Genomic DNA, 23,982 nt, shown 5'->3' with positions numbered 1-23,982 from the left:
TCTGGAGGATTTAGGTTCAGGACATCAGTGTCCGAATATCCTGATGGGGATTGCCAGGGATGAGAAGGTCCTTCTGGATTTTCTCCGAAGCCTTCTCCTACCATGTCTGGGCTGTCTTCCAGACCTTCCTCTTGGTTCTGTCCTTCATTGTCCACAAAATCATCCTCCTCTTCTAAGTATTGTTCCTCACCAGTGAGGTCATACACATTATGGAAGTCTAAGGCTGTGTCCTGCCTCGGGTATTTGGCCCTGGGGTCCTCCTGAGGCCCTTCTCTTGTTCTCTTGGGAGTGGGAGGGTTCTGGGTGTTCATAAACCTCTCCATTCTCTCCATGCAGAGATGGAGCCTTTCCATGGTTTCATGGGGTACCCCTGAGCGGTCTAGCGGGGGAAATTAGTGTTTTCTTGCTGAAAACGGCTCAACCTCTCCCACAACTTTGAGGAAAGTGTCCCGTCGCCCTCCGAAAAGCCTTCCGGTGTGCTGGGGATCCCCCCGACTGAAGGGGGTAGTCCCTGTTTTTCTTCGGGCTTTTTCGGCGTGTCTTTCGACCTTTGCGTAGCGCTCGACGTGTCTTTCGGCGTATGCTTCTGGGCGTCAGCTACAACGATCCTCGCCAAGCTCTCTGTGACTCGTTTGTCAGCGGAGGGCTGTGGTTTCGATGTTACGGGTGTCGAACGTTCTACGGCGGCGTGCGCTCTCTGCTGGTGCGGGCCGGCCGATGGTTTGGGGGCGGCGCCCTTATTTGCCGAAAGCCCAATCGCTGGTCGCGGCTGCGGTTGCGAGAGGGGCTTCGAACCCGAACGGTCCGAGGAGGCCGCCGGTGTAACCTGCGTCTCCTTGGGCGCTGATGCTTTCTTCGTCTTTGACGAAGAAGAGCTATGGGTTGTGTGTTTATGTGTTGTATCGTGTGCGTCAGTGTCGCCGGGGTGTTCATCCCCATAAGCAGGGCGTGAGCCGAGCCCGTCGGGGCCGGGGACAGACGAAGAGCGCGAGCGCTCTTTAGAGGGGTGTACGACTTCCGTAGCGGAGGTCGTGTTATCACGTTCCTCGTCACTGTCGGTGGTAGCAGTGGCGGGTGAAGACCCGGCCTTCGACATAGCGTAGGCCGCCCACCTCTTGACCCTACGGTCTTTTAGAGTCTTTGGCTTTAGAAGCCGACAAGCCGAGCAACCCTCCTCTACGTGATCGAGGGGCAAGCAGCGGTTACAGCGTGAATGCTTGTCCTTCCAAGTAAACTTGCCCTTACAAAGTGGGCAAAACCTAAAGGGAGTCCTCTCCATAGCCGAGGCAATAAAGCGTGATAACTACCCCAAGGGAAAGGAAGGGGAAAAGGAAAGGCATTCTCAGAAAAAGAATCAGAGATGTCCCACGACCCCACTCTCCCTACTGTATTTGGCCTGCCAGGCCAGACCACGTGTTCGGCAACGCCGACGGATCTCCTCCGCTCGTCCCCTCCGTCGAAGATCTTGCTCGGCGGAGACAGCTTCACCACTGCGTCGAGGGAGGGATCGATATATTAAATCTTTAAACAGGAAAAAATGACCAAAGGTCGAGGAGATGGAATCTGCAATGTCTCTCGAGGAGCTCCGCGTAAAGGCGACCAGTAGCTGGGCGGAAAAAAACAATCTGAGGGACCTCGACGCGTGAGGGATTGTGGGTACAACACACGTCACTATAGGGATAGTATTATAGATAGGGGTTTTGGGGGGTTTGGCGTTGGGTGGGGTTGTTGGAGGTTTCCCCCCACATATATGGTACAATTGACCTTCACAATTCGGTCAATTGTGAAAAGGTCAATTGTCATTCGAATAGTTGTAAAACGAACAATTCGTATACAACCTAACTTATATGTATTCGATGCAGGGTATTGTTTGGATGGAGCCGCTTTCATTCCACCAAAAATTGATGGAAAGAAGGTTGCATGGTGCGCCTACTCTGACTACTTCCTTCGTTTATCAATCGTACAAGGGATTGCAGCGCATGATTACAGCGTTCTGTTCTTATACCAAACAAAATAATTTGAAAATCAACGCTAGTAAAACAATTATGAAATTCAGCTCCAATAAAACTGTAAAGAACTATTTATGGTATATAGATAATATAAAGCTGAATATCAAAAGTGAAATTACATTTTTAGGTTTTCCAATTTTTGACAAATGTAAGAAGGACCTATATCTAGCTTTGTTGGAGCACAAAATATCCCTGCAGATTGTTCAAATGAGGCTGGGAAAATTGGAAGCCAAAATTAGGAAAAGCTTATTTTTCTGCCTCCCAGTCGCTGCTCCAACTGCAGCGATTCGGTATGAGTTCAGCCTATTGTCTTTAGGATATCATGTATTGTGGCATAAACTGTCAATGTTCAGAAGATTAATAGTGGACTCTGGAGACAACTTAAACAGAATAATGGGTGGTGAGCTCCTTCATGGAAGTACTAAGGCCTATGAGCTTGTAAAATTGCAAATATTGAGTTTTGCAACGCTTGAGAAATTGGGCCTTTCTTGTAAAATCTTTATAGAGAATCCAACTAGGGTAAAGAAATGTTTACAATACTTTGATTGGTCTGAGACAACAATGGGGGTTACTTCAACAAACATTTTTGCACAATTGGTCACTCATCAAAAAGGTCTGGGTGAGCCGGAAACGTACCTAAAAAGATTCCCAAATAAAAGCTGGAGACATTGCTATATGAGATAGTGTTTCAATGTGTGTTCAACAGGAGAAATAAGGGAAATTAGATCTGGTAAAGAGCCCTTGAGAGTATACTATCCATGTCGCTTTTGTAATAACACAGGTAAGAAGGAAACATTAAGACACTTGCTTCTTCGTTGTAAGGTCTTACTACCGGCACGTGGGTAGACGCTGACAGCCTCTGGTGTTGGATGATGCATGGCCCCTCAATATCTATTAAAATTGCAATAGTAGACTTCCTATCTAGATTTTGTGGCGTAACAATTGGTAGGGGCAATACACCTGTGTGATGGATAATTGTCAGTAGCCTTTGTTAATATTGGATTTGGAATTGCCATGTGCTGACAGAATTGGGTACACGATTGTTTAGGGCCTTGTACCATGCTTTATGTAGATACGGGAAGCCTAGACACCAATGGATAGTACTGTATTCTGGACAATTGTATATTATTTTGGGTCATTCTTGTTGTTACGTTTCAATGTTCATCTTTTTTATTAGGTGTACCCATTATGAAAATGTATTATATTTTAATTTGTAATTTTAATGTTGTATGATCTTATCTGATTTGGTATTTGTGGATGCGAACATCTCTTTTTTGTAAATGTTTGCTTTGCAAGCCAAAAAATAAATAAAAAATAAATAAAAAATAAATGAAAATGTACTTAGCATTACTGTTCTTCACTAGGGTAAATTACACAAGCATGAAAACATAAAGGGCACAAAGAGGGTGTAAAAGTGGAGGAGTGGGACACTAAGGTCATGGCAAATGACAGTTATAATCAAAATGACCATAAAGTAAAGAGAAGCCTACAGTACATGTTTGGCAATTCAAGCAAATGCCTTTATTAAAGACATGTTTTTGAAAGGGAAGTTATCCGGACTAACCTCTAGATGTTAAAATTATCCAAAATCTATCACCTAGGGATATGACCTGCACTGACAAAGCCAGTATGCCTAGTCTTCTTTTATAGGCACATACCCCCACCATGCGCATCCAAACCCAGCCCCACCTACAGCGCATGACTGTATCCCGGCCCATGCCACCACGCATGTACAAAGCCCACCCCCTCCCACTACACGGAGTCCCAAGTCCATACTTTGGACAGGGACGAATGTATCAAGGTAAACCACAATGAAGATGGTCTGCTCACAGGAGGGTTCACAGACACTTCCAAAAGATTCAAAAGGACACACTCCTTAAGCAGGCAATGAGACTGGTTGTTCCCCCAGGTCCAGTGGTCAAAGCACAGATTAAGACATTCAGGAGAGCAGCAAAGGACAAGGGCTTAGCTTGGATGGTTAATGAAGACAATTCTGGTTGGGTGCAACAATAGGTTTTTATCCAGGATTCATGCTGGAGCCAAGCCAACCAATGGTAAGGATCAACAATATTGAAACTGGCAGGGACTGTCCCAACCATGGTCAGCCTCCAGCCACCACATCTGCCCAGCAACAGACAATCTGGCCAGGATGTGGACTGGGACCAGACCTTCTCAGCCCAGACACCCTGCCACAAATGAACACTGCCATTTGCCCCGGGAAGTGTTTACTATATATGACAAATCCTAAAGGCATGTGGCTGAGCAATTTTAGATTATTATACTCTAAAAGGTAGCAAGAAATAAATTGCCAATTTACACACAAAAATATCCTCTGCCAGAAGTCCTTCTTGGACACATCATGCAAGTAATAACAAAGTTAAAGGACCGCAAAGTATCCCTAACACACCTCATTGTAAGGGGAACCGTGCAGTGTCAAACAAACTGAGAATTTCACAACTGAGTTCAGAGTTTTCCTGCACGGATAGTCATAGGGGCTGATCAGTGCCTCCGATACAGATGAGCTTAACAAGGCAAGGGAACTAAAAAAGGCTTCACTTAACTCCAAATGTGAGAAAAAGTACAACATAACAGCAGAAAGTTGGGTGGTTCCATAGTGGTCTATGGAAGGAAAGTAGCAAAAAACATCTTGACTAACAAAGAGCATCACACACCTTATGTTTGCTGAACATATGGCATGTGTTGCAGTTCCATGGCCAAAATGCTATACACACTCTTTCTGATATAAAGAGGTCAACAATAATCCCCTCTCGTTGGGCAGCACCTTAGGGTTGATCACGGTAGATTTTGGCGACGTCAACGCTCAAGGGCTTATCCATAGAATGGTCATTGAGTTCACCGCTGCCCGCTGCTACAAGTAGAGGGCTCGCTACCAACCAACCCCAAATGTGTTTTGAAAACTGGCCCATGGGGCAACATTGTATAGGAAGAAAAATAATCAACTGGTTGAGGATGGGGTTAGGTATCAATATTCTACACATGTGGCTATGCCACCTGGCAATCCAGTGAAATAGTGAACCATAGAACGGTGGGCTGCTGGAGAAGCCTGTTGAAAGACTAACAGGAAACTCAAAGAGCTAAGAGGGTTCAAGCCACAAGCACAGTAGAGACGAGGCCGGCTTCATAGAAAACACAACCATTTCAGGGCATTTCAGGGCTTCCCTCCACTTTTGTATTTCTATTTTTTCTACATGAAAAATGTTCCAGGACATGGTCTTCCAGCCTTGAAATCCAAGGATTCTGGAGAGAGTAAAAGTACCACAAAGAATTATCATTGCTAAAAAGGAAATAAGGAATCAACAAAAAAATAAACTGTAAAATTGAAACTAAACAATCACGAAAAGTCGAATTAAAGAATCAATGATGGAAAAATGCAAAAGCAAATTACAAACAATCAAGAAAATCATAAGGGGTCTTGAAAAAAATGTTACACCCAGGAGAAAGCAAGAACCTGAAGAGGAATCTGAAAGGAAGTGCGTAGAGAAGCCAAGTGAATCTAAGGCAAAAAACATTTATGTTTGGAGCTACTCTATTTAACTACTCCACATTCAACAGGAAAAAGGCAAAAAAAATGAATCTTCGTGAACCTCAAAGCACAAGCTCAAATTGTCTCAGAACAGTGAATCTTGTGAGCATGTTGGAACAAGGGCAATACTTCTCATACAACAGCTTGTATGGGTGCATCTAGCAAAAGCCTTCCAAAAGATAGGATAGCAGATCACAACTCAAGACCATGGATAGGTGCCCCAGACAATCTCTATAGCTCTCTCTCTGTAGCTCTCTCTATAGCTCGCTCTCTCTCTATAGCACTCTCTATCACGGTCACGGTCTCTCTATCACGGTCTCTATCACGGTCTCTCTGACTATGCCAGGACTGGTGGCCCGAACATGCACAGTTAGACTGATAAACAAGTATCATAAAATCAATCACTCTTACCTTTCCTGGTCTTCACCTTTGAAATATGAATGGATGTATTCAGTAAATGCTGCAGCAACAGGCAACGCATCCTGGGAGCCAAGCACTACCGGGCTGGGACCCCGAGAATGACCTGAAAAGAGTACAACATAAGCATTGGTTATGTGCTGGAAATGGTAGTCAAAACTATTACGCTACACTGGAATTTGGCATCTGTTGGCCAAGTAAGGACTTGCCCAAAAGTAGATTGGGGTGAGGTGCAGATTTCGTGTCTGGGCACAGACTATTTGTGTAAGAGAACAGTGAACGTAAGAGGCATGGAATGCTACCCTAATAAAAACAATTTAACATCCTCTAAAAAATTATTTCTAAGGAAAAAGAAGTTCAAAATGTTAAATTCCCATTATACTTTCATTCCCTGCTTTCAAAATGTGTAGTGCTGTTGTGGGATCTATGCAGACAGGGCATAGAAAAAAGTAAAATCTTATCTCAGATTTATAAATGCACTAAGAAACGTATCAGCAGCAGAACAATCACTTGAGCGTGAGAACTATAGGGGTTTGAGAGGATGGTGATACATACCAAGACCCAGCTGTGGAGAAATGAAGAAGCTTCGCTCACAAAGGCTGCCAGAGGCCACCGAAAGAGGACTTGGTGCCAGCGACGGCGAGGGTGTCAAAGAGCGGGACTGTAAGGAGAAAGAGTGGTATAAAGACTTTCAAAGAAAAACGCTTCAACCAGATTCTCAAGTGTAGCTGCACCTCATATCTCACAGCCAAGTATTGGGGAGTTAACAAAATATTAGTACATCGAAGAATTATAGGATTGCTGAGAGTGCCTGAGGGGATGTTTATTGCACACACTTCTTTACTGTACTGAATTTTACATACTGGTGGTTTTCTACTATACTATCTTATATTATTTTTCAGTGTGCTGTAGAAGGACCATTGAGGGACTAAACTGCTGCAGTCATTTCCCACAATAGAATTCCTCCTGCTCAATTTCGCCACAGCTTTGTACCTAGTCATGTTTGTCTGACAAAACAATAGCACATGTGTGACTGTATATACGAGAGCGAGGGATTTATCCCAGAGACTGCACAGCTTTGAAAACCCAATGGCGACGAAAATACGCAATTGAAATAGCTGCATGACCGCAAACGCATACAACTGCAAATATTACCAAAGTCTTGAGAACGACCCTGTGGTCGAAACATGTGTTGGCTGTTAATTCAATTAAAGGACAATCGCCAACTAAGAAAGAATAACTGATCCTTTATAATAAGTCTTTAACTAACCTACACTGTTCCTAGTCCAGGAGGTTAAGCGCGACCTCCATACCTTTTGAATTTCTTTTTGGGTGGTTGAGTTTTCCACTCTGTGACCGCAACGCAGCTGACTTCATGAAAAATGTTTGGGGCAGAGTACACTAACCCTAAAGTCCTTAAATCCTCAATTTTCACTTACTGTGATTGCACGTATGCTCACACCAGATGGAGTGTATATTTAAAGTCAAGAATGCATTGGATAATTCCTCGTCACTGCGTTTTACTTTCACGCTGAGTGTAGAGTTGAAGAGGACTCTAACCGGGGTGTGGCCGGCAGACGAGAGGAGAGTAGGATTCATAACAGACCCACCGTATCCTGTGTATTCATCTTGGTACAGGGGCCACAAGGTGTGTTTTTGTTTGGCAGGAGGGAAGCGATCCTGCATCGATCGATATACGGAGCGTGCCGATTGTTCTGAAAATGGAATAACCCTCTGTGCTGCCCAGGACTCCTGCACCTTTGTGTGGTGCACATCTAAGAGCACCTTAGTATTTCCTAGGGCGCAGAGTTGGAGCTCCGAGTCTTTAACGGTTGTAGATCAGCTTCTGTAGTGGGCGAAGATAAGGCGCTTTAGCAGATACAGTATAGTGGGCACCTGGGCTCCGCTCTGAAGATGACTTCCATCACTTTTTGGGTCCTGCTCCCTTGGTGGAAAGGAACTGCTCCTTTGAGGGTGGTGCATCCGATTGCGAGACTCAGTGCTGCAGGTCTGTTCCCTAGTGATACAGGTGTTTAAGCACAGCCCCTGCTTTCCTAGCTTTATAACCAGGGCTGGTCTTCAGGTGCTATGCTTGGGGCTGAGCCAATTTAGCTGGGTCTTTTGTGATGTTACTGCATGAAATAAAATGATGTACAATGCCCCATATAATGTCTAATTTCTGTATTGAGTTATATTGCTCTAATTGTTCTAAAGTAGTTGTCGCACGTGAAGTCTGCAAACGCCCTTCTGGGTGTGGGGGGAGGGGAATTCTGAATGCATATGCATCCCCACTCCCCAACATACCAAACTTGCCCACAGTTGGATGAGTGTTTGGTGGTTGTGGAGACTTGCTACCATCTACCTTTAGTGTGTTGGATCTTAGCTCTGGTGAAAAGAAATCTGCCAAAGTGCCCCATAAAGCACAGAGGAAGACAGAATAAAAACAACCATGGCAGAACCTTTGGTGGAATTCACCACAATTGCTACAATGGCAGAATAGTGTTTTTGGTGATCATGGCACAGAAGAACTGCACACATTCGTTATAGAAGAGTATAGCATTTTTACCATTGATAATATAGGCCATTTAAGCATTAAACTAAACATTTTGTGATAGGATGTCTTTAAAATCAGCAGACCACAGAGAACAAATGTGGCTTACTAGTGCTGAGATTTCTTCTCCACAGAAGAGCGCTTCAACTTTTGCAAATTTCAGAATCAGCATATTAACAAGATAATACGTTAAAAGATTCCACTAGATAAAATACTGTTCACCTTCTGGGCCTGGCGGAAAATAAAGAGAATGGTCCTATTGTATGAGGACTACTTATCTCTCGGTAATGTTCTTTCTGATGGATGTTCCTCATTTATATCTCATTCCCAGCGCAACTCTTATTCAGAAACTTTTCTGCCACCAAAGGGCATGGTGCAACTCCACCTGATGCCTCTACATGCTGCGGCTGGACTGGACATCGGGGCCAGTATATATATATGGAGGCACCACTCCCCATGACCTCAGTTCATCTAATTATTCCAAGCAACCTGCCGCTGAGGGACTACAGAACCGATGGTGCACTGGCTATCTGCTGCGAGGGGCAGGGAGGAAGGGTGATGAGGAATCCGTGGGAGGAACATCCATCAGAAAGAACATTACAGAGAGGAAAGTCATTTTCTCTTCTAATGGATTCCTTCCTCCCACAGATTCATCATCTATGAAAGACTTCCATAGCAGTACGTGGCTCTGAAGGAGGGAGCCAGGACACCACTTAGGCACTCTAGAGGACCACCCTACCAAAAAGGGCGTCCTGACCTGAAAGGCAAGCCAAGCAGGTAGATATGAAGGACAGGGCCACGGTGGAAGCCACCTCTTTGGTAGAATGAGCCCAGAGACCCCTCGGGTACTTTACCAGGGAGATCATAGCATTCTGAGATGCAGAGAATGACCCACTTTGACAGGGTCTGTTTAGTTAGAGCTCTGCCTGCACAGGCACCAGCATAACACATGAAAAGCTGGCCATCTTTCCTGGCCTCCCTCATTTGATAGACTTAGTAGCAGAGGGCTCACACCGGGTCTAGCCAATGGAATCGTTCTTCTGCCTCTGAAAGGGTGAGTCGGAGGAAAAAACACAGGAAGATGGATTGTTTGAGAGAGATGAAAATCAGAGACCACCATAGGAAGAAAGGAGGGTCTCGTGCTCAACATCAGCTTCTCTTTGGAGAAACCAAATATGGAGGTTTAAAGGAGAAAGCCTGGAGCTCACTGACCAGTCTCATGCAAGGGGTGACAACCAGGAAAATCCCCTTCAGGTGAGCAACCTAATGGAACAGGAATAGAAGGGTTAAAACAGAGCTTTCAGAAGGAATGTTAAGGCTGAATTAAATCCCACACTGGAACCACAAACTGATGGAGAAAACTGGTTACCCAAACCCCAGAAGAATTGCATAACAGTGGAGGCTGAAAAGAACAAACCCTGTTCTGGAAACCCCTGAAAAAGAAAGGAAAAGGCATCGAAAGAGTAGCAAGGTACCCTTTAACAGTGCCAATCCATAGTCCCCAGTACGTCAAGGACAGCGCAAAAAAAAAAAAAAAAAAAATCCAAAATTGAATAACTGAGATGGTCCAAGTCCCTCTACCGGCACCAAGCTAAAAATGTATGCCACCTGCAAGTATAAATTGACTTAGTCAAGGGGCTCCGAGCTGATAGGAGCGCATCTAGGATATCGTTTGACAAGACCCAGGCATGAAGGTTCAGGCTGCTGAGGTTCAGATGGAGGATCCGCTCTCTCCTCTGGAGACACCAGTGAGGGCAGAAGGACATGTCCAGCAACTTCAGATAAACGTCCTCCGGGCCCAGTCTGCAGCAATCAGAATCAACGTGGTCCTGAAAAGGCATAATCTCCTGAGAACCAGATGAATGACAGCGATCAGTGGGAATGCATAGAGGAGGCTGAATGTCTATTTGGCAGTCGGTGCGCTCCCCCAAACTCCACAGCAACCAAATGCTCTGGAGCAGAATAACACACACATCCTACATGAGGAGTTCCCCAGTTGGAGAAATTCTCAAGCACTTCCTGACAGAGCTCTCACTCACTGCAGGTCAAAAAATGTCTACTCAAGGCATCCACTGTGACTTTCTTTCCCGAAAAGATGGGCAGCCATTATAGACGTCATTCTTCAGAGCCCAGGACCACTGTTGCATTTCTTCTCTGCATATCAGAAAGGACCCCACATCATCCAGCGTACTGAGGTAGGCCATGCACTGTGTCGTCTGTCTGGGGCAGCACAGTCTTGCCCTTCACAGAGGGGAGGAAGGCAACCAGGACCATACTGATCACCCTCAACCCCAGCAAAGTGATACTCCTGCGACTCGAGGGAGACCACAGTCAGGTCTGACAGGTGAATGCCCCATCCTGTCAGAGATGCATCAGGGATCATGGGGAGATGGTTGACGAAACAACAAGTCTCTCAGCAAGTTGTCCCTCACTGCCCATCATGCAAGATCTTGAGCCACTAGGATCGATATCTGCAGGAGGTTTGACATGTGGCCTTGAAACTGCAACCATTGGCAATGGAGAAGCCACTGAAGTGATCGCATGTATAGCCGAGCCTCTGGAAACCACCAGAATGCAGGAGGCCACATGGCCTAGTAGGTGCAAAAAGGCAGAGGCTGGGACTCGACCCCGTGATTGGAGGAGGTTAACTATTTTTTCAGAGTGTGCACTTGTGGAAGAACCTCTAGTTCTTCAGTGTGCCTAGGTAAGCTACTGCAACCTTGCATTTCCTAAAGCAGCCTCCGATTCCGGAACCCCCTCCCATTCCTCCTTAATCCAGTGCTGTCCGCACTCTCCTTTCGCCTTCTCCCCAACCCACTCACACCCATTCACCTTCCAATTGGCTCCCTTCAACGGGAAGCACCCTTAGCAGAGAGTCTCAGGGCTGCCCAGCTAAGTGCCACCTCCCCAAAGCACCCTCATCGCCTGTTTGCCCTGCAAAGCTATTTTACTGCAACATTCAGTTAAGGTGGCAGGATCTTTGAGAACAGCCAGTGCTGCGTTTCTAAAATCGTGCCACTACACTATTATGAACATTTAACTTAAATTTGCTGCCAACTTGAAGTGTGCCGGTTCAGAAAAAATGCAGAGCTGGAATTACTGGCATTTTTTCCGAGGCCCTATGTCTTGATTTCAGATGGATATCTGAGCTAGGCACTGCTTTTAAAGTTAGCAAGATGTTAGAGTACGCCAATGTTTTTGATTTTAATCTGTGCATGAGAATATAGCTTGTGTTTTGAATTTTAGCTGGATATTTGAGGAAGCAAGACGGATGCTAGAAACCCCATGTATATTGGTGCTGGATCAGTGAAATATAATCACATCTGGTTGCTTACGACAAATGATAATGATGTGTTATTTATATAGCGCCTTAATCCAAAGTGCCAAATGAGTAGTCAGGACACTCAATGTGTACTTAGTCTTGATTTAATCACAGCGTAATGGTCAGTAGTTAGCTGGGCACATGTGGTGTTAGTCAAATGCGGAAGGCCACATGGGGAAAGCCAACACATGTTTCGACTGTAGGTCTTTATCAAGGCAGATTGTGTGGGTGGGTTCAGGTCCTTGAGAAATTATAAGTTACTCACAGTAGTGACTAACGTCCCCTTTCCTGAAAACCCTTTAAATTTAGAGGTGCAATGGGGGGTGCGGCCCTGGGAGCATGCGCTGACCTGACTGCCCTCCGGAGCCACACCTCAGTCCCCATTGACACGTCGACAATAGATTTAACATTGCCGAATGACACCAGTATTATTAGGGGGGAGGATGGTGGGACGTATAGAGGAAAGGGGACTACGTTAGTCACTATGGTGAGTAACTTATAATTACTCTTACATCCCGTCCCCTTTCCTCCATACTGCATGGGTGATTACAACTGAATGTAGCCCCAGGGTGGAGAGGAGACCCTCCTTAAGCAAATAGGTTCCTGAGAACCGCATCAGATCTAGAGCCAGCATCCAAACAGTAATGCTTGTAGAAGGCAGAGGGAGTGGCCGCCCTGCTCATGACTTGCCAAGGGACATGGCGCTGGAAAGCGACGGCCATTGCCTTGGCCTTGACTGCATGGGCATTTATGTTGGCTGCAAGCCGCCTATGCTGGCCCTCATACGCTTCTTTGATGGCTGAGACCACCCAGCGGGATATGGAGGCTTTGGAGGCCCGATAGCCTGGTCTTGAGCCTCCAAAAGTGATAATCGGGGTGTTCGATTTGTGGAAGCCCTTGTCCTGTCCAAGTAGAATTTCAGGGCACGCCTGACATCTCTGTGCTCGGCAAAGAACGTAGGAAGGACTATTTCCTCGTTGAAGTGAAAAGCTGATGCACCTTGGGCAGAAATGCTCGGTTTCCCCACTGGACTACCTTGTCCCTGTGAAAGGTTGTATATGGTTCTGAGGCGACCAGCGCCTGGATTTCACTGATTCTGAGCTGAGGCCGACTAGTAAGGCCATCTTGATGGTAACCATCCTGATGTCTGCGGACGCCATTGGCTCAAACGGTTTGTGCACGAGTGGGCCCAAGACTATATTAAGGTCACACGTGGGGTGCGGCCTCTTAATGGGCGGGTAGAGCCTTGCGAGCCCAGTCAAAGTTTCCTGACGATAGTATTGGAGGAGGAGAAAATCCCTTCCTCCGAGTTCCTGTATGCCCCGATGGGTGCGAGGTATGTACGGAAGGTGTCCACCTGCACACTAGAGTGGGCGAGGTGCACCGAGAAGGAGACCAAGTCATCCAAAGTACTTGCCAGGGGGTCGATTTCCTTGGAGTACGCCCAGTGGCAGAACCTGGTCCATTTACTTTCATACTGGGCCCTGGTAGCCTTGCTCCTTGCGCCCTGAATGATTTCCAGATTAGCCTGGGAGAGGCTGAGGTGCCGCAGCGTTACCTGCTCAGGCACCACGTGTGGGGACTAGTTTCTGAGGCGTGGGGTGTTGACCCTGTCCACCTGCTGCGCCAGAAGATGTGCTGGGCCTGTCGGGAGGTGAATCGGGGGCATCTCCGAAAGGCTGAGCAGCTCCGAAAACCATGGCCTGGCCGGCCACCATGGAGCTGTTAGAATGATGTTGAGTTAGCGAGACTCCTTGATGTTGCAAATCACTCTGACTCAGCGGAGTGGGCGGGAATGCGCAAGCCTTCATGCCGTTCCACTGGAGCCGAAATGCATCGCCCAGGGAGCCGGAACCCTGTCCCGGCCAGGAGGCGAACTGAGGGCACTTCTTGCTGTGCCAGGTGGCAAAGAGATCCACCTGGGGATGACCCCACCTGTTGAATATCGCCTGAATAACGAGGTTGTTTAGCTGCCACTCGTAATAGTCCGCTCCCAACTTGCTGAGCCTGTCCGCCTCCAGGTCGGATTCTCCCGGGAGGTGGACTGTCGTGAGGTAGATGTTTTCCAGGGCCCACTCCCACATGCTGATTGCCAGTCTGCACAGAGGAGGGGATCTGGTGCCTCCCTGCTTGTTGACGTAGTACATGCTGGCTGAGTTGTCTGTCTGGATGAGGACAACCTTGCCCCTCAGAAGTGGTAGGAACGCTCTGAGCGCTAGCCAGATGGCGTTCAGCTTCAACCAATTGATGTGGTATTCCTGATCCTGTCGAGCCCAGGTGCCATTGACCGTGAGATCGTTCACGGTGGCTCCCCAGCCATAGAGCGAGGAATCCGTGGTGATGGTGGCCTGTGGGGTGGGAGGCCGAAAGGGCTTGCCTGCCCGTAGAATGCAGTCCCTGGACCACCATGTTCGGTCCGGGTGGAGAGATGGAGTAACGCTGATCATCTCGGATTGGGAGCGCCGCTCCTGGTTCCATGAGGCCGCAAAGTGCAGCTGAATCCTCATCCTCAATCTCGTGTGTGGAACAGCTAATAGGACCGCCGCCAAGAGACCCAGGAGATACTGGTAACACCATGCCGATGTCACCTCTCGGCTGGGTGGTGACCATCTTTATGGCTGAGAGCTTGTCCTCCGACGGAAATACCTTCTCAGAGTACGTGTCCCAGATGAGACCCAAGAATGTCAGTCTGCAAGGGCTGCAGCTGCGACTCCTTAAGATTGAGCGAGAAGCCCAGATCGTGCAGTGTGTTCATTAAGGCATGGGAAGAGTGGTGAATCGCTTCTGGAGATGTAGCCCTGATGAGCCAGTCGTCGGAGTATGGGTAGATGTGGAGGCCCTGCACTCTTAGAAGGGCAGCCACCGTATTCATTAGCCTGGTAAAGACCCTGGGGGCCGGATTGAGGCCAAAAGGAAGGACCTTGTATTGAAAATGTTAGCCCATGATCCTGAAACGGAGGTACGCGTCCTTCAGGTCCAGGGAGCACATCCAGTCTCCCTTACACAATGTCTCCACTATAAAAGCTGGCGTAACCACTTTGAACTTTTGGTGGAAAGGTCCAGTACAACTCTCAAGCCCGCCTGGTTCTTCTTCTGAATGGCAAAAATCCTGGAGTAAAAGCCCAAGCCTCGTTGGGACTTCCTCCACCTCCTGGCTCTCTGCGAGCGATCGGATCTCTGCCAGAAGAGTTGCTGTCCAAACCTGAAGGAGTGGAGGGGAAGAGGGAGGAGAAGCTGGGATGGGTAGGCAGTACCCCGTGGATCCTACAGAGAGGATCCAGGGGTCCACAAAATTCTGGTGCCAGAAACGTGCATGGAGAGCAAGCCTGCCCCCCACTGGAGACAGGTCGACCCGAAGGGGCGTGTCATGCCTTCCTTCCTTCGGAGGCTGTCACAGAGAGGTGGACTGGAAAAAGCCCTTACTCCCCCACCCTTTTTGTTGCTTGTGCCGGTTCTGAGAAGGCGAGCAGTCAGGCTGCCTGGATCTTCGTTCCTGTAAACCACAAAACCCTCCATACGTAAGTCCCCTATCAGGGCGCTTCTGTGACTGGGTGTACGACTCGGCATGGTCTTTGTCAAGATGGATAAAGACTTGGCTGTTTGTGAGCTGTTTTTCTTCTTGTCCAGCTCTTCGTCCGTGGTGGAGTGGAAGAGTCCCCTCCCCCACTCGAACGGTAGATTTAATATGCGTTCCTGGACGTCCTGGTTGAATTTCGTTGCCCGGAGCCAGGCTGTCCTTCTCATGACTGTGGCAATACAGATGGCACGGCCAGAGGTGTCAATATGATAATGATGTGTTATTTATATAGCGCCTTTATCCAAAGCACTTTACAGAGCACATATTTACATACAATATGTAACAAATGGTACTGATGGGCCACGGTGGATTCCATGAGGTACTGTGCCACCAGCTTGGCCTCAGCCAGTCCCGCCTTAAAACGTGATTGGCTCTGCGTTGGGAGTTCCGGGAGGAAGTCCGCAATTTCCTGCCATAACCTTTGGACTCGCTGGAATACAGCTTCTTCCCATATGCCTCCAAGATCTTCTCCTCCTTGCTTAGTAGCGTTGCTGCTGTGGATGTTGATGATGACTGAGGCTTGTAGTATAGTGATGCCGCAGCGATCACCGAGGAGTGTGGCTGAGGGTTGGCCGATAGCAAGAGTGTATCCCCCTCCATCTGCCTGTACTTGGCTTCCAGGCCTCGATTGAATGGCTTGACCGACTGGGGCTTGAGCCAACCCTTCTTGGCCAGGGAGACTACATTGGTTTGCAGTGGAAGCCCTGTTTTGGGCAGAGGGGTGTCGCTTGAGTACTTCATCCAGAACCCCCTCTACCGGCTGCTCAACCTCGGGTTGGTGTAGGCCCAGGTACTCGGCCAGCCTTGCCAGACGTTCATGGAAGGCCCTGGCTGAGGATGGCGTGTTCGGATCCTCCTCCTCATCCATATGCTGAGGATCCTGTGGAGGTGGAGGAGCTGGAGCCGGAGGCTGGGGTACAATGACCGTGGGCAGAGGCTGAAGAGAAGGCAGAGGCTGGTACAGGACCGCCTGAGGAATCGGCTGGGGAGGCCGAGGCATCGGCGGGGTCAGGGGCGCCGTGTAGGAGCTTGTGGTGCCGTTAGCATCGTAGGGAGGACCTCCCTGATGGCATCCTTGAGGATAACCCCCATCCGAAGTGACTTCATGAGTCCGAGGAATCTCTCGAAGAACCCCACTTCACTGGCCGGAGAGGTGCTAGGGGGTACTGACGGGGTAGCCAGGAGCTGCTGGAGCCACTGCATACCCTGCGCGTATGAACACAGTGGGAAACTGCCCTATGCATAAGACCGATAGGCTATAGGCCACGTACCTGGTTGAGGCCAGTCCCACCTTGACACTCGCTCTTCGCCGAACTCCTGGAATGGCGTTGGATGGGCTCTGTCTGGCGTGGCGGCCATCTTGTCAAGCTGCCTGCCATGTGCCTGCGACGTGTTGCTCGGCTCAGCCTCCTCCAAGACTCATGCGTGTGGATCACAAGGCCTATCCTGCTCCTCGGTATACCTGGTAGGTGTGACACCATCGACCCGGGGGTCGGTATAGCTGCTTTTAGGTGCCCCCTCGGATGTATTGCCGTTACTAGGGCGTAGCCCCTCGGCCATACTGCCGGTACAAGTTCGGAGCTCCTCGGATGACAATCCGGTACAAGAACCTTCCGGTCCCTCAACACTGACACCGGGAGGATCCAAGGATCCCTCAGCCCCAAGGCCGGTAGCTGCAGCAGCCTTGGTGCACATGCTGGTACAAGGACCTGAGCGGGCCCTCCTGCACAGAGAGTCCTTGGGAAGGAGTCTCCTTTGTGGGGTGTGATGGAAAATTGCGGGCCTACCTTGAGCCTGGCTCGGTGTTTCACGAAGTTCTTGAGGTGACTTCTGGAAGTGCTTCCTCCACCTGGCTAGTCTGTTCTTCAGCGATTTCGATGACAGCGTGCCGCACGCAAAAGTATCAGCATGTGGAATTACATGGCCAAAGCCAAACCCAGGAGCGCTGGTGAATTCGGCCTGTTCCCGTCGACGCGGAAAAGGGAACTGAGGTGTGGCGCCAGAGGGCGAAGTCAGGGCAGCGCTAGCTCCCAGGGCCGCACCCCTGCACGCCTCTAAATTTAAAGGGGAAGAAGGGTTTTTCTGGTGAAAAAGGGTCTGCCTCCTGTCCCTTGGAAGGGACGTCCACGCAGTATGGAGGAAAGGGGACGGGACGCAAGAGTAAGGATGCTGGATAGCAACTGGGAGCCGTGACCGCGCACCTTTTCCCAGCTGCCTTCCAGAATCCCCATGTGGCCTTGCGCATGCGACTAGCACCCCATTTGCCCAGCTAACTACTGACCATTACGCTGTGATTAAATGAAGACTAAGTACACATTGGATGTCCTGACCCTTCATTTGTCGCAAGTGACGAGAAGTGATTATGATTCACTGATCCAGCGCCAACACATGGGGTTTCTACCATGCTTCTTACCTCAACATATGGGAATCTGTGAGCTTGTCCCAATGAAACCCTGTACACGGCTGCAGGAAGAAAACAGTCATCTTCAAGAACCAGTCTAGAATAGGGGTCCGCCTTTCCTATAAGCTTGCAACCCCCAATTGTACCTATTTGAGGAGCCACTGCTTTAAATTACAGTTGGATATTCGCGCTAGCAACTGTTTTTAAATTTAGCGAGATATCTCATACACTCGAGAATAGTTCTATACCTCTTGCTGATTACCACATACAGCAGTCCCATACTTTATCAATGCATGCTCTCACTGCATACCTCAGCACCAAACCATACTATTCAAATGGTTTCCAAAACTCCTTAATGCACATTAACTTCTTGACATCATATATGCACGATTCTCAAGGACCAGCATATTCCTAAAAGTCCATACTGCACACAGCAGTATTAAACCCTGCAACTACTCAAAGTGATTATATCCCTGGCAAGGTTTGACACAAACACCCTTTAACTGAGCATACCATTTCTAGCCATGGCTCAGTCACTCTTTGAGCACATCGACCATGTCATATTGACAAAAAGACCTTGCTGCACATGCAGCACATTACAGAATATTACCATTCCGACAAGAAGAAAACCCTCGGCTTGACAAAACCGGATAAGGCTGTGGTGTTGTGCGATACAGGGCCGCAGGAGATGCTGCCCATCGATACGTAGCACATTGCACTACGTCCACACATACAAACCTTTAAGAACGGAGGATCGGACCCTCTGTGGTAAAGCCCTCGTAGGCTAAGGCCGATGTGTTGTGCGACACAGGTGTTTGGCAATGAAGGGGTCGTAACGCAGACTGTGAGCATGCGCCGCAGCCACCGACCAGCAGCGACCGCAAGGTAAGACAGGTGCAGGCGAGGGACGCAGCCATTACTTTGTCCTAATAAACTGCCCTACCTACTTACTTCCATTTCAATGCGAATCTCACCCTGCATTGTCAGTATGGATCCATCAGGCTGTCCCTCTCTTGGGTAGCCATACTTGTTTTTTTCTGTGTCTTCGCAACTGTTTCTCTGCTTTCCTCTACTTGTTCTGCATTTTTGCCCATTTATGTGAATGCATTGGCCTCCATCACTGTTCTTTGCATTTTTCGTGCATTCTCTGCATCGCCCCTCTAGGCGAATGTTCGTGGGCATGTTTGCACACGGTTTACTGTGTCCACTAGGCCTTTCTCTTCTTCTCTAGGTTCCCTCTTATGTTGTGATTGCTACCATCTTCTCTTACTGCTTTACTATCTCCTATCCTACTCTTCTCACTAAGCTTGGTAGAAAGAAGCACAAGGACGCCCTGGTTTCCAATCCAGGACTTCCCATCGCTGACAACTATGTCAGTGCTTCCTCGAGAAAGACCCTCACCGATATCATGTCATTCCTTTGCCTGACCTATGGACCCTTCATATGATCACACTTCTCTCTACTTCCTCCCATTAATGGTGGCACCCAGTGGGAGGTCCTCGGCCCCCTTCCTGTCCTCGGGAGTCATCATTAATGTTTCATCTAAACAGCACCGTCATGGTCCAGGGCCCTCAACTCGATCTACTCGCTTCATCAACTTTCTTCCTTCTCCTGCTAGTTCTTCTACCACTTCTCTGGCTCCTCTGCCACCTCTGTTGTCCATCTCTCCGACTACCTTGTTATCCACTACCTTTCTGGCTAATCTGGTGCCTCCTCCTTCCACCGCTCTGGCTCCTCTGGCACGTCTGATGGGTACTTCTCTCCCCGGTATCGCCCCCATCCCCTGGGAAGTCTTTCAAAAGTGGCAACCTGATCCACGTGGGTACTCTCAACTCTCACTCTGCTGTCAAACACTCCTCTGACATCTGCCCCCTCCTTGAACTCCTGGATCTGGATGTTCTCACTCTTACCAAAACATGGTTCAAGGCCAGCTCTGTCACAGTGTTTAACACACTCCTCCCTGAGGGCTACAAGATCCTCTCCAAGCCCAGGCCCAATTGGCCAGAGGCCGAGTGGCCCTGATCTTTCTCGGGTGGATCCCTGCTTTGACCATCCCCACTCATACCTATTCCTCCTTTGAATGCCTGGTCTGCAGGCTCTCTCTCTTGGCCTCTCTCTGACCTTGGCCACCATCTACAGGCCACCTGGCCAGGTCACCCTCTTCCTCTCTAAATGGGCTGACCTCACTTCCGCTCACCTTTTCTCTAGCTCCCAGCTTCTCCTCCTTGGGGATCTCTACATCCATCTAGACTCCCCAGACTCCTCTGGGCTTTTTCCTAACCTATGCAATGCTCTCTCCCTCTCCATTCTACCCTCTGGTCTGACTCAAATTTCCAGCCACACTTTGAATGTTCTCATCTCTTCAGAAATCCCCCTCTCTAATCCACTCACTACTCCACTCTCCTGGACTGGCTACTTTCTGCTTTCTTGTCACTTGAAGCTCCCTGTTACCTTGACAAAGGCCCACCACACACTGCCACCTTCCTTCGCAGTCATTCGATCTATAAAGAGCGTGTCAGTGGCCGCCTTTGCCTCCACTTTCTCTCCCCCACCTTGCGGCTGACTCCCATCCTGACATAGCCCTTTCCAACCTCTACCTTTCCATCTCCAACACTCTGGATATCCTTGCCCCTGATACGAGGATCTGCCCGAAGCCTGCCACCAAATGCAATTCTTAGTATGGTTCCAAACTGGCTGCTCTGAAACGCAAGTGCAGAGTAGCTGAACAGAAGTGGGGAGCTTCGGGTGCACCCTTCGACAAACTAGCCTGCCGCCTGCTCCAAAGGCAATACAGACTCTCCATCTTCTCTAAGAATAGGGTCCATATTCAAGCCTGCATCTCAGCAGCCTCCAACAACACGGGCAAACCTCTCAAAATCTGCAAGGTGCTGGCAAATTCTACTGCAGTATCTACCTCTTCCACACCTAACCAGACCATCTGCGTGGCTCTGGCTTCTCATTTCATCACTAAACCCCAGGACATCCTGACCCTCAGAATTATATATGTTTCCAGACAAGTCCAGTCTATGAAGGCTGAATCCAAACAGGGGGCCCCTTCCCCTGCTCCTCCAGAACCATTAAGGATAACCTGGGTTATAACCTTGGCACAGTACTCCCTGTGCACCCCCTACTAAAAAAGCCTTCTGCCGACCCCTCCATTCCGGCAAACTATGGCCCAATCACCATTACTCCTTTCCTGGGCAAACTCCTGGAGAAGTTGGTTATCTCAAAGCTAACCCTCCACACTGAATCTGTTGGTTGTCTCCCACTACCCTTCAACCTGGCTTCAGAACAGCCAAAGGCATGGAAACTGCACTCAAACACCGTGAGGATCTGCTCTCTATTCTCGACTCTAGCTCTCCCTCTGGCCTCATTCTCTGCAACCTTTCCTCTGAATTTGACATGGTTAACAACAATATCCGGATTACTCATCTTCGCGAGACCTTTGGCATCACAGATCAGGCTCTGGCGTGGCAGTCCTCTTTCCTTCTGGACTGACCTTCCCAGGTTTAGCTTGGGTCCTTTCACTCCACCACCTCAATCTCAGGGCTCTATCCTCTCCACCTGACTCTTCAATGTCTATTTGGCCCTTTTAGCACTCCTGATCTCTACCTTTCCCACAAACTTTCTGTATTATGCGGATGAAATGCAGCTCTGTCAGGCTACCCTCGGCCGCCTCCTCCTCGCTCATCCCAGACTGTATAGCCACTATTCAGGCATGGTGAGCCTCTAACAATCAATTCCTTAACGGCAGTAAGGCAGTGATCCTTCTCATGGACCCCTGCTCATGCATTAACTTTCTCACTCTGGCCATCCTCCCTGGGCCCACTGCCCTCACCCACTTGTGAGGCAAAAAACCTTGCGGTCATCTTTGACTCCACTCTCTCCTTCTCGCCACGCATCACAGAGTTTGCCAAGAAGGCCCATTTGCAGCTGTTCCTCCTCAGAGGTATTCTCCCTTTTCTCACCTTTGCCCAGAAGCTCACTGTCTCCAGAGCCTTGGTTCTCTCTAGGCTGGACAACTGCAACAGCCTCTTTCTCAATCTGCCTATTTCTACCCTTCGCCCTCTTCAACTCATCCAGTATAGGACCGCAAGACTTAGCCTTGCCATCAAGCCCAGGGACTGCATTTTTACGGCCCTGAAATCCCTCCACTGGCTCCCGGTGTCTGCAAGGATCAAGTTTAAGACCCTCTGCATCGTCCACAAGGCTTTCTGGGGCAGTGGCCCTCACTACCTTCAACTCTCTCTCTTCCTAAGTACCTTACTGCTAGAGCCCTTCACTCATCTACTTCCAACTCTCTGGGGGTGAGTCACTTCTCCAAGCAGAGAAGGGGTAAGGGGGGGGTCGATCTCTCTCCTCTGCAGGTTCCTCCCTCTGGAATGGCCTCCCTGCCTCTATGTGCCTTGATCTGGATCTCCTTAAGTTCCGGAAGCTCCTCAAGACCTCTCTTTTCTCTTCTTATTTCTCGCTCCCTCTCCCCTGCTTACGTTAGCTTGCTCCTGCTCAGTCTGCTAACTGGCTGTTCGGTGTCCGAGTCTTCAGGACACCAGGCCCCTCCGCCCCCGACCAGTCCCCCTACACTAGCCGCCTGGCCCAACTTCCACTGCCGCCTGGCTAACCTTACACTACCGGGCTGGGATTGCCCCCCCTTTAGTCTCAGCCTTCCTTGCACTTAACCCAGGGCCCTGCTGCTCTGGGTGCACGTCCTAGTATACTCCCCTCTGCACTGCTGGTTGCGCACTTGCACTATCTCAATGACACTAGGCCTAGCAAGATCGTGGTCCCCTCTGCCCATAACCAAGCCTATGCAGACGACGCACACCTACATCCTTTTCTTTTATCTCTGCTATGTCCTCCCATCCTCCAAAGTGTGAACGCTTTCTTCATTCGGTGAGTGCAAACCTGAAATTCCAGCTACTCACCATCAATGTTGGTGTCGAACATGAAATCACCAATCAACTCCGAACTATGGAGCACAGCAGAGCTCCAGGCCTAACGGCCACTGTCGGGAGCGTCACAGCCCTCAACAATACACGCTGCCCCCAAGGCCACCAGACACAGCATGACCAGCCGTTGCTTTGCTGCGTCCAGCCGTACACTTCATGGACTGACAGTTCTCCATGTATGGCTTTGGGGATGGTTGGTTGTAGGTTCATTTTTCCACAGCCCCCTCGCCCACCTGGCTAAGGCAGCCAAGCCTTCCCAGTCCAATCCAATTTGACCAATGCCTGGCACACTTATCTTTCTGGCCTAGGTAACGGACAGTGTTTGTTTTCTTTAGACACTACAGTAGGTGCTTACTTCCTTCTGTTATTGGTATTGGGACCTGTAGCTCGCCACTGCCATTTTTCATGGTCTCCACGTGGTCCTTTCAGTCCACCATGCAGGGTCCACTGGCTGATCCTTCACACCAAGTCAATCGCCCCAGCCGCCTTCCGCCTATGCAGGCTACCCTGGGTGACGAGAAACTTTTAGGGACAATCGATCCTCTCTTCTGTACCACCGCAGCAGCTGACAGATGTCCTACCATTACAGCTTCTCTACGAACCACACAGGTTCTTTTCCACGCCCTCAAGGAAGACCAGCTCGTTGCCAGTGAAATAGGGCAGCTACCCAGATACTTCAGGTATCATAGGTAAGTTCCTTTATTCTTTTTCATAAAGTTACAGTAAGATGTATAATATGAACTGTACAGGTGCAGAAGTACGACTCTGACCTGGAGTGGTCATTCTGGTTGGCATACACTTATTACAATGATAAAATAAAAAGAAAACCCTACTTGCCCCAACTGTAAGAGGGCTTTCCCTGCCTCAACCACAATTACTAATGTCACAGTCAGGATGTCAAAACAAGAGTTCATAGTACTATGTCATAGTCCTATGTCAGAATCCTAGCTCTGTCCGTCACACTCCATGTTAAACTAAATGAAAACAAGGATGCCTTCCTAGTCTGGAGCAATGGCTCCCGTCCCCTGGACAAAATGGCAGTTCTGGTTTTAGAACTCAAGTTCCAACTCAAGTGTTGGGGGAATCTCACCCTTCCACAGCCTTCCTCAGGCTTCTGGTACAGTTTGTCAACTGCTTGGGGAGCCATCTTTCTTCCCCCCAGTCCTTCCTTAGGCTTTTAGCGCAGTTCAATAATTGGTGGGGAGAAGGTCT

General features: G+C 48.9%; 1 protein-coding gene across 4 annotated transcripts in view; it reads right to left on the bottom strand.

Moving 5' to 3' along the window:
• FCHO1 (FCH and mu domain containing endocytic adaptor 1) overlaps positions 1-23,982 on the bottom strand; it is a 1,111,213-nt gene that overhangs the window by 120,761 nt on the left and 966,470 nt on the right. For all 4 annotated transcript variants that reach the window (XM_069648666.1, XM_069648689.1, XM_069648674.1 and 1 more), the window contains exons 22-23: positions 6,526-6,631; positions 5,965-6,076 (exon numbers count right to left, since the gene is read on the bottom strand). In XM_069648666.1, coding sequence (XP_069504767.1) covers positions 5,965-6,076; positions 6,526-6,631 — 218 coding nt within the window. The remainder of the gene's footprint in view (positions 1-5,964; positions 6,077-6,525; positions 6,632-23,982) is intronic.

Source organism: Ambystoma mexicanum, chromosome 1p (assembly GCF_040938575.1).
Source record: "Ambystoma mexicanum isolate Mex_15411 chromosome 1p, UKY_AmexF1_1, whole genome shotgun sequence".
Lineage (NCBI taxonomy): Eukaryota > Metazoa > Chordata > Amphibia > Caudata > Ambystomatidae > Ambystoma > Ambystoma mexicanum.
Note: the sequence above shows the minus strand (reverse complement) of the source record. Positions and strands in the feature narration are given on the sequence as shown.